At 39.0% G+C, this 13,859-nt stretch overlaps 1 protein-coding gene across 1 annotated transcript in view; it reads right to left on the bottom strand.

Annotated features, from left to right (window-relative positions):
- Positions 1–13,547, bottom strand: part of MEGF9 (multiple EGF-like-domains 9) — a 78,221-nt gene extending 64,674 nt beyond the window's left edge. The window contains exon 1 of the mRNA XM_004677393.2: positions 12,822–13,547. Coding sequence (XP_004677450.1) covers positions 12,822–13,431 — 610 coding nt within the window. The 5' untranslated portion in view covers positions 13,432–13,547. The remainder of the gene's footprint in view (positions 1–12,821) is intronic.
- Between the last annotated feature and the right edge of the window lie 312 nt (positions 13,548–13,859).

Below are 13,859 nucleotides of genomic sequence, written 5' to 3'. Positions count from 1 at the left end.
GCATCTTCAGTGGACCACTGTGTGGCATGATTTTGACCTTGTCCATATTCTTTTAATTAATTCCACTTCTGATTAAATCGGTAAGCACTGGTTTCTATTTCAATTAAGACTCTTACTGAAACTGAAGAGAAGGACATTCCAAGCACAGGAAACAACCTAAGTAACAAGAGGCCACTTAGCTTAGCGATTAAGAGAGGAGGTGCTAAGGCTAGACAGATCTGAATTTGAATCAAGTTTCCACACTTTACCAGCTAAGAGATTTTGCTCATTGTATTTAAATTGTCAAAGCCTCAGATCCTACTTAGTAAAGTGGGGATAATAATACATATTTCTTACTATGTATTTTTGTTTTTGTTTTTGTTTTTGTTTTTTAAGAATCATATAAGGCCATGATAATTTATTTGAGACTCTTAGAACCTGGCAGAGTAAGAACTCCACTGATGACTGTTTTGTTAATAATGATAATGATGATGAACATGATATTTAGGGGAGAATATAAGCAACTCGATTCTTCTAGAGATTAAAGTTCCAGGAAGAGAATGAGGAGAGACAGACTATGGTGAAGTTTTAAGTCAAACTGACACTTATGGGCTGGTGTCATGTATGGTGATTAAATAGTTATCATATTCAAGAATAAATATATTAAATTATTTTGTTAATAGTGATATGACAGATTTTTACATTATATATATGCATTCTCCACAAATGTAGTCATATATTGGGTTGTTGGAAAAACCATGAAACATTTTTGTTTTTCAAGCAAAAATTCATCATGACTTTTCTGACAACCCAGTTTGACCTGACCACTACATCTGTACATTCATAGAAGGTAACAAAACATATTGCTATTGAGTGATGATGTCATACAAACTTAAACAATTCTTTCTAATAAAAACAAATGTTCCAAAATTGTCTATGTCTGATCTGTCAATGTGTATGTCTATGATCTGTCAATGTCTGTGTCTTTGATCTGTCAATGTGTTGTTTAACTAGATCAGAAGATGCTGGATTTACACTCAAAATAATAGTTTCTTCTTTGTCTGATCTGAGAGATAGGTAACCTTTGAGTGAGGAGTATTTATAAAATAGGAGGAGGAATGTATCCTCAGGTGACTGGCAGAAGTATGAATCATATTTGCAAGGCTGAGATTTTTCTATGACTTTTATAAAGTCAAATATCATCTGTTGTTTTTTTTACACCATATTGCCTTGCATCAGCCTCTTAATCTAGAGTGCATATTAAGTTAAAGATGAAAGGTTTTATTGTCAAATCAAGAACAATCAATACTACCACTTTGCAGTATGTGATATTTCTTGCCAAATGTGAATAAGCATTACACTGTCTCCATACCAGTCCTCTGGCCCTGAGTAGACAAACACCGGGTTATTGATAAATTCTGCTTTACTTCTAATCTGGTTGTCTTTCTCTGTTTACTCTCATCTTATTTCTACCATTAACTCCTCTTCCATTCCATCCCCATATCTCCAAGAACACTCTGTGATATAATTTTGATTTCCACAGTAGCTACTGAAGTTAAACTGAGTCACTGTGGAATTCAGAGAGTGCTGAGGACAACATACATATATATATGTTCACTGGGGGAGGCTAGGGAAGCAACAGAAACAGAACCCAAAATGTGCTCTGAAACCACTCAATGCTTTATTTCATTTTCGGCTGCTCCCATCTGTTTTGGCAACGCAGCACAGTTTAGTCAAAAGAATAAAGAGCAGACTTTTAAGTCAGACAGAGTCAGGTTTGAATTCTAGATCAACATTCAAGAACCCTATTAGGTTAGTACTAAAATGCTCACATTACAGATGATGGTATAGAACTAGGAGATCATGTGACTTGCACTGTGTATGTGCATGTCAAATTTGGCAGACTTTCAAAAATATCAATGTGCAGCCAATATAAAATTGAGAGGTCATGTCTTTCTATGGCCCAGTCTCATTTTCACTTTACTGAGTCACTGGTGGCTACCTACAAAAGATTCCAAAGAAGTACACATCTGCCAGAACTGGATAACAGTTGTTTCAGTGGTCCCTTGGAGTCCTATCTCTGCCTTTGCTTTTTGACAAAAAGCTTCCATTTAGCCCAGTTCTGAGCAGCAGCATTACCACTGTATTTGGCAACACGGCATAGGATAATGCTGGCCCTGCTGCAGCAAATCCCTCCGGAGAAGGTAGTCAATGCCAAAGGTGTTGGTCCCATGCTGCCCCTCTGAAAAACTTGTTTAAAAACGTTCTGTGACAGTACACACATTTTCCTGATAACCATTATGTTGCCAGCCTACAGACTGTGTCAAGGAAATGGGAAAATTTACTTAGATAGAATTGACACTTTGCTGTTTTTTAAACATTGAAAACAGGTAATAACTGTGATGATAGCTAACTTTGAGTGTTTACTGTGCACTGATTATTAATTTGTGTTGATTATTAAGCATGGCTGAATTAAGTGTTTTACATGCATTGATTAACTTAATCCTCTCTCAATGATACCATGCTTCATTATTGCTTTGATTTAAAAGTTATAGCATTAGGCCTTCCCTGATGGTGCAGCGGGTTAAAGCACAGCCCTAAGAAGCTAAAGCCACTTTCGCATGAGTTTGATTCCCAACTGCCCTGGAGGTGACCCACATGGTGTGGCAGACCTCTCCTGACCGCCCAGGACTCCCCTCAGCAGTGTACTTCGTCGATCTGCCTGTTCTGCTTCCCACTCTGTCTCTGGTGAATCCTCTCGCCGCCCCTGCACCTCTGGCCTGTACCCCAATTCTGTATCTGTAAATAAATAAATCTTTAAAAAAATTTATAGCATTATATTCACAAAATTTTAGAGAATAAAGATCATTATGTAAGGGAAATATCAGTTTCCTGAAGGCTCAGTCTCTGGCATATTCTTTAGCACACAACTGAGCCTTTTCTAGCAACATACAAGCAGAGCCAATAGGCACCTCATCTTCTCTCATCATAAAACTGAAAATAGCAAATATGACTTGGCTTCAAACCGCTTTGGGTTTTTTGAACCCATCTGAAACCTAGAAAAATCATGATTGTGTTAGAGCAGATACAAGAAAAATAGTCACTAGTTTGGATCTGACAAGGAGTACCAAGTCGCAGGTACAATATCACATAGAATCTTAGACTAATTCTTTCTGTTGTTGAGCTGTCATAGCTGACTTCAGAAGATTATTAACTTTAACATACCTCTGTTTTCATAACAAATAATCAATCTCATTCATTATTGTGAGAAATGGAGCAATGTATGCAGTAATAAAATATTAGAGTCAATGATTTCTTTTAACTACTTTTTGTAGAAAGAATATTGGAAGCAAGCAACTTTGTAACATAGTAAAATCACCACCAACAACACTTTCAACTTCATTCAAAAGATGTCCCATTTCAAATTGTTGAAATATTTAAAATATATTAGAGAGAGTTTCCAAGTCAACATACCCATATAGAATTATCTCAATGGCAGGGAGGAGGTTAAAGTAATACCGAAGTAAAAAAAAAAAAAAATTCTTTACCACTAAAATTCTAGTTTTAGTAAGCTCTAGGTTCATTTTTTACCTTTATACTTTTCCCATCTTCTAATGTGAAAATACACTATTTTTTGTAATAGAAAACAATTAAGTTGGATCCATTTTAAACTGATCAAAAAAAGCAATTTAAGATTTACAAAAGCAGAACACATTTGAGTTTAATATGGAATAAAGACTTTTTTTTTTTTGTTTTCTCAAGGTATTATGGGGAAAAAAACAATACTGAAGCATCCCAGTCCTCTGGAAAATACCAAAACATAATTGTCTATAAATTATACAAGTAAGTTAGTTACAAAATACCATGAAAATAAAGGTTGCATAACAAAAACTCATGTAAAATACATAAGCTTATTTTTTGTTGTGTTTACTTAAAAGCTATCATATTATAATATAAACTGATATGAAACATGTAATCAGGAAAGAATACTAGAAAATACTTTGAATTCTATAAAACCTTTTGTGTTTGAGAAAAGCCCACCATAATTTGCATGTGTTATTTCTCTAAAGCTCTGGAAGACTGGAGGAACAAGGTTTCACTTTAGAGTTAGAGAAACTAAGTCACAAAGATCAGGAAACCACAAAAGGATGGAAAGAAAGACTGGGATTTAGTGCTTCTGACTGCTATTCCACTGATTAACTGGACCATTCAGTTCTCCCTCTGTGGACAAGTCGAAGCAACATACTAACTTAAAAACTAAAACCAGTTGAACAGGATAGGTTTGCAGGCAATAGACCAACAATTCAGTATAATAATACCCAACAACTAGGTTGCTTTGTGTTTTTGGTACACACTATAACTATTCATTAACCCACACAACATCAATGGAGCTGGAGCCATGTTGTAAATACAGTTCATACCAAAGAGATAAAACATACTGTAGCATTATAAAGGCTACCGTGTCAAGTGAGAAGTTTACAGCAGAAAAAGGTCAATTTTTTCCTTTCATCAAACTTCAATATACAAACAAAACAGAATGTTTGAATACTAAGCAACCCCCTAAGCCCACATTATTTCCATTAATCCTTTTCAAACTACCATTTCATCCCTATAAACAACAGATAGGACCAAAAAAAAAAAAAACCCTAAAAACAACTTGTTAAATCCAAAGACATCTAAACTTTCCCTATGATATTTTTAAGGAATTTCACCTTTAATGAATATTTCCATAATTAAAATAGAAAACCTGAGGTTCTCCTTACAATTAACAATGTTACTCATAACCTCTTCTTTTTGCTCATATGTATCAATTAAAAGCATGAGATTTTTTTTTTAAATAAATAACCAGTATTGAGTAACATTCCCTGGTAATATACCAGTGTCTAAAAAGCATGTGAGGCTGAAACAAAAGTTTCCAAAATCAATTATCAAAAGAGTATAAAATTTACTAAATGAAGGTTACATAACATTCTCCAGCCAAGCTGAAAGCATTCTCACTCCATAGCATTTCTCTCTGACTAGTCAGAATACATTCCTTTTTCCAACTGAATAAATTTCTCTTTTCTTGGGAGTGTCACTATCTCTCTGGCAAAGATATCAGATAGAACAGTGGTTATATTACAAGTACAAAAGCAATTCCATCTGATCTAATTGCAAAAAATAAATGGATAGACTGAAACCAAACTTTGGGAGCGGGGAGGGCACAGAGTGAAGAGCTCTGTATCTTTAAAGGCAGAAATAAAGAACTTCTATTGGTAAAGTCAATGCTGTCACTTCAAATCTTGTACAATTTAAACAAGATATATTTCAATAAGTAACTTTAATTTTTTTTAAGTAACTTTAATTTTTAAGGGCATGCTTTAAATTCCCCTGACAGAATGAAGGAACCACTGTTTTCTGTCTTTGCCTAAGATCTCACTTAAATCTCCCATAAAGTTACCAATCTCAAATATATCACGTTTAAGATTTTTCAGGTCTGAGGAACAGCTTTCTTTCTTGGGTATTGTCTCAGCAATCTCCTTCAGAACCACAGTTCACTGAGGCTCAGCAAACATCACACCTAATGCAGGGTCAATGGCAGAAATTATAATTAAACGGCTCTGGGTAAGAGTACTTGACTTGTCTTATATAAACAGAGCTTTATACGCTTATCACAACTTTTTAAATTAATTTTTTTGTTCTGTTCATTAATTTTATGACTATAACATTAAAGATATTTATTGAAAAAAAAAACTTGAAAAGTTCAGAAAAACACAAGAAACTAAAAAACTGACCTACAATCTCATTACTTAGTTTTAGCCACCACTTAACTGTCAATTACTCCTGAGCTCTTTCCATAACATTCAGCCTTATAGAAAGCCCTAGAAAGAAAATAGACAGTAAGCAACTATTCTTTTCTCCAAACGTCATTTTTTCCCATCCTGTAAATATGGGCAGCTAACTCAGTCAAAAGATTTGCATTCAACAGAAGAAACTTAAAAGACAACAAATGTGAAACCCACCAAAACCATATAGCGACTTGGTTAACAGTCACCAAAAATACCTACAAATGACAGAAACTAAACCTTTATTTACCCATACAATCCCTAGGAACCAACAAAATATGGATGCCAGAGTCTTAGAGAGCCTAAGAACAAACTTGTAAACTGTAAAGTACTGCACACTTGTTAATTATTAGAAGCTCTGTTCACTGTTAACTTTAATTAGATTTCTACAAGGGAAATTTTGTTATTCAAAAGAATAAATATTGTTTCTCAACCAAATTAAGCCTTTTTTATTGGTATACAGCCCAAATTCTACAACCCAACAAAAACAGCTCATATTATTCATACATAAAAAAAGAAATTTACTATTTATTTAAGGTGATTTGGGGGGTGGGTAGGCAGATATCTTCTATTATGGCAATTTTTATGTTCCTCATGGCAGGAGGGTGGAAGGGTTGATGGGTGGAAAGAGTAAAATTAAAGTCTTTTCTCCAATCATTTAAAAAAGGGGAGAATTAACACCATGGCAAGTGCAAGTGTTAGTGTACAAGTGTGCTTAATAATCTAAATTAGACTGAGAACAAATCCATAGGAAAAAAGTCAAGTCACTGAGAAAGACGGGTTTTATTTGGTCTGAGTGCAAAGTGATCAACTCAGTGCAAAGTGTGTGCCCTGTTACCAGGACATCTTCAAGGACCTTTTGTTCCTCTAGAAAGACTTCTTGGAAGAATTGGGCTTTGAGGAGGCACTGAAGGAAGACAAAGCAGTAAATTGTTAAGTAGAGAGGATAATTTGGCTTCTTAAAGGACATGAAAGAATGGATGGGGCTACAAATAAGAGACAAGAGCAGGGGAGCACACAGAGGAATTTAGGAAAACTGTTGAAAAGATGTTTTTAAATGAAGAAAAAAATCACTGGGAAAGATTTCTCCTGACCATAATTATCTGCACAACAGCGACATTAACAAAAGAATTATTTTGACACAAACTTATCTCATGTACTTCCATCTCTCTAAAAGGATGATTATTTTGAGTACCTTTACTGTGATTCAAAAACATATATATCCATCCATAATCTGTAACTTTTCAACACATTTCTTAAAATCTCCTTTTAAAATTACCTGTGCAGCTAGGCTACTAAAAACATATAAGCCAAAAAGCATACTTGAAAAAAGATTAAGAAACCACAAGAAGAGATACCTGTAACATAATCTCAGCATTAGTAATAAATATTTTTATGTAATACCTAAAGAAAACAAACAAAATCAAGATGAAGGTAAAAAGTGTGAATTAAAACTATTTGTAACTAAAAATACCATCTAAGATTGTCTTTCAATTAAACAAGATCTTACATTTCTGTTCTCTTCTGATCTATTAAGTGCCCCAGAGCAGTAATCTCTCTACCCATAATTTACCCATCAGTAAAAACAGAACTGTGATACTTTTCCTCCATTCTTTTTATACAGGTGCCAGGACGTCTGGAAGTTAATATATACATGTTTAGAAATGCTGAGATGAAAAGTAGTGTGCACTTTAATTTTATGGGTCTTTAAAAATAATCAAGATAAAAAGACCTAGTCAAATTACTTCAATGTGTAAATTTTCAACTAGCCAGAAGGCTTCCTTGGAACATAATTTAGAAGATTTGAAACTAATGTTAGGAAGTTTAACTATGTTGTTCCAGAAACTAATCAGAGTAAGGAATTTCTACAAAAAGCTGGACACCTAGGCCAGGAATAAGATCTATTTGAGAAGTCTCTGATCCTGGCCCTAAGAAAACTATAGACTAATTTCTCTATCACAAATCATATTAGGACCTAATCAAAAGAAGAATTAGAGGCATAATTTAAAAATCACAATTAGTAAAGGGTATAAGTACCAAAGAACAGTAGAAAATTTTTCAGATTAGTATCCAGGGATTAATTATTTTTAGCAAAATGGCTTTCGTCACTTCTCTTCCGTGTAACAATTTAATGCCAATAATAAGGATTGTGGAACCAGAATGACTTGGTCTGAATCTAGGCTTTGTCATTGCTGGGTTTCTTAAGCCTGATTCCTTATCTATGAAATGAGGTAATAGTCCCTACATTGATTGTACCTAACTACTGTGAGAATTAAATAAATGAATAAGTGTAAAGGAATAAAAATGGTGCCTGGAACTTCGTGCTTCATGTGTTTGCAATTACTATTACAATGGTCCACAATCTCTCAAATCTTATGCTAAGTACCAAACAGTCCAAAAATCAGAATTTATTCTGTAATTCATTTGGCAGCAAAACCTGAACTGAACAAATGCTAGGCTACTTATAGTCTTTAGCCAATTCAGTGCAAATATACATGCAGAGATTTCCAGATGTTTGTGTATAGGATGCTGCCCTAAACTTCACTAGTTTGTATTTATTATTTCCTGAAATCTGGAAAATTCTAAATTCTGGAACACTCACCCCCACAGGTTGTGAACATTTATCACCTTCTATTTACTTAAAATGAATAGGAAGGATCTCTTAAATAACCACAAACAACTAAGACCCTAAGTCTAGCAATAGACAATTTTAGGGTGAAGAAACATTTCCCAGTACAATTAGGAGGGTCCTGTATTCACAGAATGTGAATAAAATCCATGCGATATTCTGTTTACATGTCATAATTGTTAGAATTTTCTAACTCTAAATTCTAGGGCTTGCTTAAACAAAGTCTATCCTCTTTGATCACAAATAAATGATACAGGCTTTTCAGGGGAGCAGTAATGCAGGCACTCTGACGGTGCATACCAAATCACCACAGAACTTTAGAGCTGGAAGCGTCCCTTGGATACAAATCTAAATTCCTATTCCTTCCCTTCCAAATTGTTCTATCATCCATAAACTTACTCTCCCCTATGAAGTAAGACTAGCCTGCCCTAACTTGTCCTTAGAGTCTGTCTATTGGAACACCCCGTAGGTGAATATGAACAAACAAGGTGGGGTGTACTGACAGACATGGGATCTGAATCTAACAGATTAAATTTTACATGTTTAGCAAATGCCTCAGCTTTTACTTTAGAATATAACAACAATCTCCAAGTCTGGAATAAAGGGAGATTCATCTGGTACGTGTTTAAAATTAAAAAAAAAAAAAAAAGACTTACTATCTTAATGAACCCAATGAATCAACAACATAATGTTGATGCCAAAAAAGCCACTGTGATTAGGAACTAATTACATCAACTCAACAGCAGAAAAGCACCCAGAAAGAAGGAAGTATCTGCCCTCTCTCCTATGTACCAGCGAGAGCACCTCTGGAATATTATGTTCAGTTCTGTGTTTCACACTTTGGGAAAAACAGAAAAGGTTAAAAAAGGTTAAGAGGGGGATGACCAGGAGAGTGAAGGAATTTGAAACTATATCATGTAAAGGACAATTGAGGGAGCTGAAGTTATGTAGTTTAGACTCAGAGGGAACCTGATCACTGTCCTGAAATCCCTAAAGAACTGCCATGGCCCAGAGAGAGCAAACTCTCTCTTAACTACGAGAAGAAATATCAATAGCCAGTCTATAGAAGTATTTCTTTTTTTTTTTTTTTAAGATTTATTTATTTGTGCATACAGAACTGGGGTACAGGCCAGAGGCTCAGGGGCGGTGAGAGGCTTCACCAGAGACAGAGTGGGGAGCAGAACAGGCAGGTCCACGAAGTACGCTGCTGAGGGGAGCAGCGGGCGGGTCAGGAGAGGTCTGCCTCGCCATGTGGTCACCTCCAGGGCAGGCGGGAATTGAACTCATGTGGAAGTAGCTTTAGCTTCTTAGTGTTGTGCTTTAACCCGCTGTGCCACCAGGGAGGGCCATATAGAAGTATTTCTTAAAGTGTAGAATCATGTTAAGAGGTAGTAGCTTCTAAAGTCCAATCTAGCCTTAAAGGTTCGTAATTTAAAAAATCAAATAGTTTGTCATCACCTTGGCCTCGAACTGATTACTATATCTTCAAATATCACAGCCTCTGCCTTCAACCTGCTTTAAATGTCCTACCCAGTCAGCCAATCAGTGAAATGTTTACCTAGGTCTGCAGGAGAAATGTGCCTGCTCCCTGGGCAATTAGTTTCAGTTTGCAGATCAGTGTCCCTGTAAACAAAAGAGGGCCCTAATTGAGGGCTAAGTATGAGCTCTCAGCTAGACCTCCATGAAAGAAATTCATTAATTCAAAGACCAGCCAGAAGACCTACCTAATCACATCATATATGATCAACAGCATTCAGTCCTTACAGGAAGGTTAAAATAAAATACCCTGTACAAACATCTTCCCAAATGCCAGAGAAGCCAACTCTGTAAGCCAACTTGGGTATCTCAGATTCAGTTAAAAGTTTTCTTTCCATCAAAAAGATGAGCTCAGTGTTTGAAGTAGACTAGGATCCATGCTCAGATTAGAAAAGGTCATATTTGATTATGTCACTGTGAAGCTAAAATTGCCTATCAATATGTCCACGAAGTCATATCAGTGGCTGAGAACTAGACATTGACACTCCATAATGAATTCACAGAAAAGTACAAACTGGAGAAGATCTAAAAAATAGACAATTTACTGAAGTTGGACATTCTTCTAAATCTTTTGTGACCCAAAGACCACCACAGACATAAATAAGTATATGTCAGTCTGTGGGAGTTACTAAAAGCCCTGAAAGCCTTTGAATGACAAATATTATTCAATCCAGTTTTATTTATCTTAAAATTGATTTGGATTTTAGGAAACTCTGTCAAAAGTGTCAGAGAATATAACATATACATGAAAAACAAGAACACATTCATCTCTGTGCAATTAGTGTTCAGAAGAAACTAACTGTTATCAAGAATAAAGTAGATGAATTACGATATACGACGCAGTGTTACAATGAAAAATGCAACTGTTCAGAAGAATAAGGTAGACCTTAGGGACTAACATGAAAAAAATTAAAAGGAGTCCATGATATATAGTCAAGGGACTATAACAAGCTCTGAAACAATGAGTATATAGCATTATTTTATTTTGAACTTTCAAAATTATTTTTTAAACTGTAGGTCTATTTCATGTATGCCTAGGAAAATATCTAAAGAGATCAAAGTGCTAACAGTACTAACTTTTCAGGACTGACTGGACTAGGAGTGACTTTCACTTTTTCCTTTGTCAACTTCTCGTTGTTGCCTTTTTTGTTGTCACTTGTTTTGCTCAAAAGTAAAGACTACCTTTATGATTTAAAATTAATAAAAGGTAATATAATTATACAAACTTTTTATCATCTATTAGTCATTGAAAAAAGTGAGCTTGCTACTTCAATATTACTGCCTGCTTCAAATTTCAGAAAAATTGAATTAATTCTTTTCTATTATATTTTACTAAAATAAATAAAAATCACCAGAAGTCCCTACTAGGTTTCTCAAATGCTTTCTATTCTACACACAAAAGGCTAACCCAAGGATAACTAACACACATGGTGTTCACTCTGAACAGGAACTGTTTGAAACACTAGATGTATTAAAATAATCTTCACAGTAACCCTAGGAAGTACACACTATTATTGTGATTTCAGAGATGGGGAGGCTAAGTGACCTGCCCAAGAGTACAGTTAATAGGGAGCAGAGCTAAAATTCCAACAGAAGAATGGCCTCAACCACCACGGTTTCTCTCTCAGTAATATGTCAATCTCTCTACCAGGAAAGGCCTAAAAAGGTTACAGTCAAAATCCAGCTACTAATTCATTCCTTGAAGCTAAAAGCAGTGCAAACTTAGCTTTTTATGGGTAAATAATCTGCATTTCTATTTCTTTCAATGCCAAGATCAAGACTGAATTAATACTCAAAATCATGTGGGAAACTCTCTACACAGAATTACAGTTCAAAGTCCATACCTGACTCCAGACTAAGAATTAGGTCAGAGGTCCATTAATATAAGTACAGCTAGCCAAAGGGTTTAGACGAATCTCTACTCCAAAGTAAAGGAATTCAGAAACCCTCACCTAATGTCTTGATAAGGTAGGTTTTGTTCTAGGCCCACTTTAGATCAAACAGGGAAAGAACAGAAGTTCTTTCTCTAACTTTCCACCAGCAGGACAAACAGTCCTACCTTCTACATAGACTCAAAAAAGAAATTGGCATTTATCAGCACTAGCAACACTGAACATTCTCCCTTATGGGGGGAAATGGGCACCCCTGATTAAGAGGTGTATTCCTCCAAACATACTGACCTTGTAATTGAGGAAGAAAAAAAATGATCCAAGGAAAGGATTTAACCTAATTTATAAATGTGCTCAACCTAGATACACACCTGTCCCAAATGACCCATTGAATCCATTTATGTGCAGGGAAAACATGGATTACACTCTCTGTCAATGTCGCTCTCGCTCCCCGGCCTCAAGTGGTCTACACGACTGTTTATAAACAAAATCCTCTGAATCTCTCTTCCACCTGCCTCATGCACATCTGATATTTACATAAACAAGGAGAAATGAACAAGGAAACTGGAGGATCGCTAACCCTCAGCGTTGGACCTGGGGTGGGACTCTGAGGGTTTTCCAACTTCCCTAAATTACCTAGGTAGAGAGGCAGGGTGCTTGAACCGAACCCGAAAGTTTTCGCCCACTGGGGCGCCTGACAAAGGCCAGAAAGCCCCTTTTGGAAGGTGGGGTGCCTTCTCCCAGCAGCCGGCCCCATAGCCCCGTGGGGGGACAAAAGACTTTCCAGATTGAGGGGTAGGGAGACAGGCTAGCTGGAGCTTGGACGTGCCCTTGGGGAGGAAATCTGGGGACCTTTGCGGCGAGAAACGATCCAGCCCGAGCCCAACACTAGCGGCCAGGGGCTGGGGGAAGGATGGGCAGCCGCCAGGAGGGTCCCACGGGCGAGGCGGAGCGGGGACTCACCTGGGGGAGGCGGAGAGGGAGCCTCGGTGGCAGGTAGGGTTGGAGGGAGGGTGGTGGTGGTGGTGGTGGTGGTGGTGGTGCTGCTGCTGCTGCTGCTGCTGCTGCTGCGCACCGGGGTCAGGGCAGTGGTGGGCGCCAGAACGGTGGGCGCTGCAGGGGTGGTCGGCGCCGGGCCCGCGGTCGTCGAGAGGTTGGTCGGCTCCGGGCCGGCCGTGGCCCGAGGGGTGGCGGAAGCGCGTTCCACAGTCCGTACGGTGGGCGGCGAGAGGCCGAGCAGCGCCGGAACGGTGGTGGGAGAGGGTCCGGCGGTCGTGCGCGGACTGGTGGTCTCCGGGGACGGGGCTGAAGAGGACGCAGCCAAGGGGCGGTGGACAGTAGTCCTGGGGGCCTGGGCTGTGGGAGCCGTGGCCTTAGGGAAGGGGTGACTGGGCTCGCCCCCAAGCCCTGGGCCGGGCGCGGCTTCCACCTGCCCCACGGCCCCGCCGCCACCGGTGACATTCCCCGCCGAGGTGGCTGAGGCGGCGGCGGCGGCGGCGGCGGCGCAGCACAACAGGGCGAGGCCGCCCAGGCTTGGCAGGCTCCTCATGGCGCGCTCGGCTCCGCCATTCATTCATTCAGTCAGTCAGTCAGCCGGTCGGTCAGTCATCTTCTCCTCCCTGCACTCCGACCAGGGAAGCCGCCGCAGCTGCCACCGCCACCGGGCGCACCATCGCCACCTCCCTCTGACAGGCGGCCGGCCCCGCGGGCGGGCCCCAGCGCGGAGGGAGCGACCGGGCCGAGCGCGGACCACCCGCCCTCCTCGATTGGCAACCGCCTGCGACCAATGGGAGGCCACGCAACCCCACGTGACCCACTCACTTCCCGGCCTCTTTGTAGGCCTGCGGACCAATCAGCGGGCGTCGAGGGGAAGAGGCGGTGTTAGGGCGGGAGGAGGGTGGCGCGAGCCCCGCTCCAGCCGGTGGGGATCGCGGCAACCCCGGCTTTGTCTACCCAAAGAGCGGGGCGCGGGCCTCGGGCACCCGGCGCCGCGGAGCAGAC

Source organism: Condylura cristata, unplaced genomic scaffold (assembly GCF_000260355.1).
Source record: "Condylura cristata isolate star-nosed mole 26May11 unplaced genomic scaffold, ConCri1.0 scaffold00006, whole genome shotgun sequence".
In the NCBI taxonomy this organism is placed as follows: domain Eukaryota; kingdom Metazoa; phylum Chordata; class Mammalia; order Eulipotyphla; family Talpidae; genus Condylura; species Condylura cristata.
This window is presented reverse-complemented; position numbering and strand designations above follow the sequence as displayed.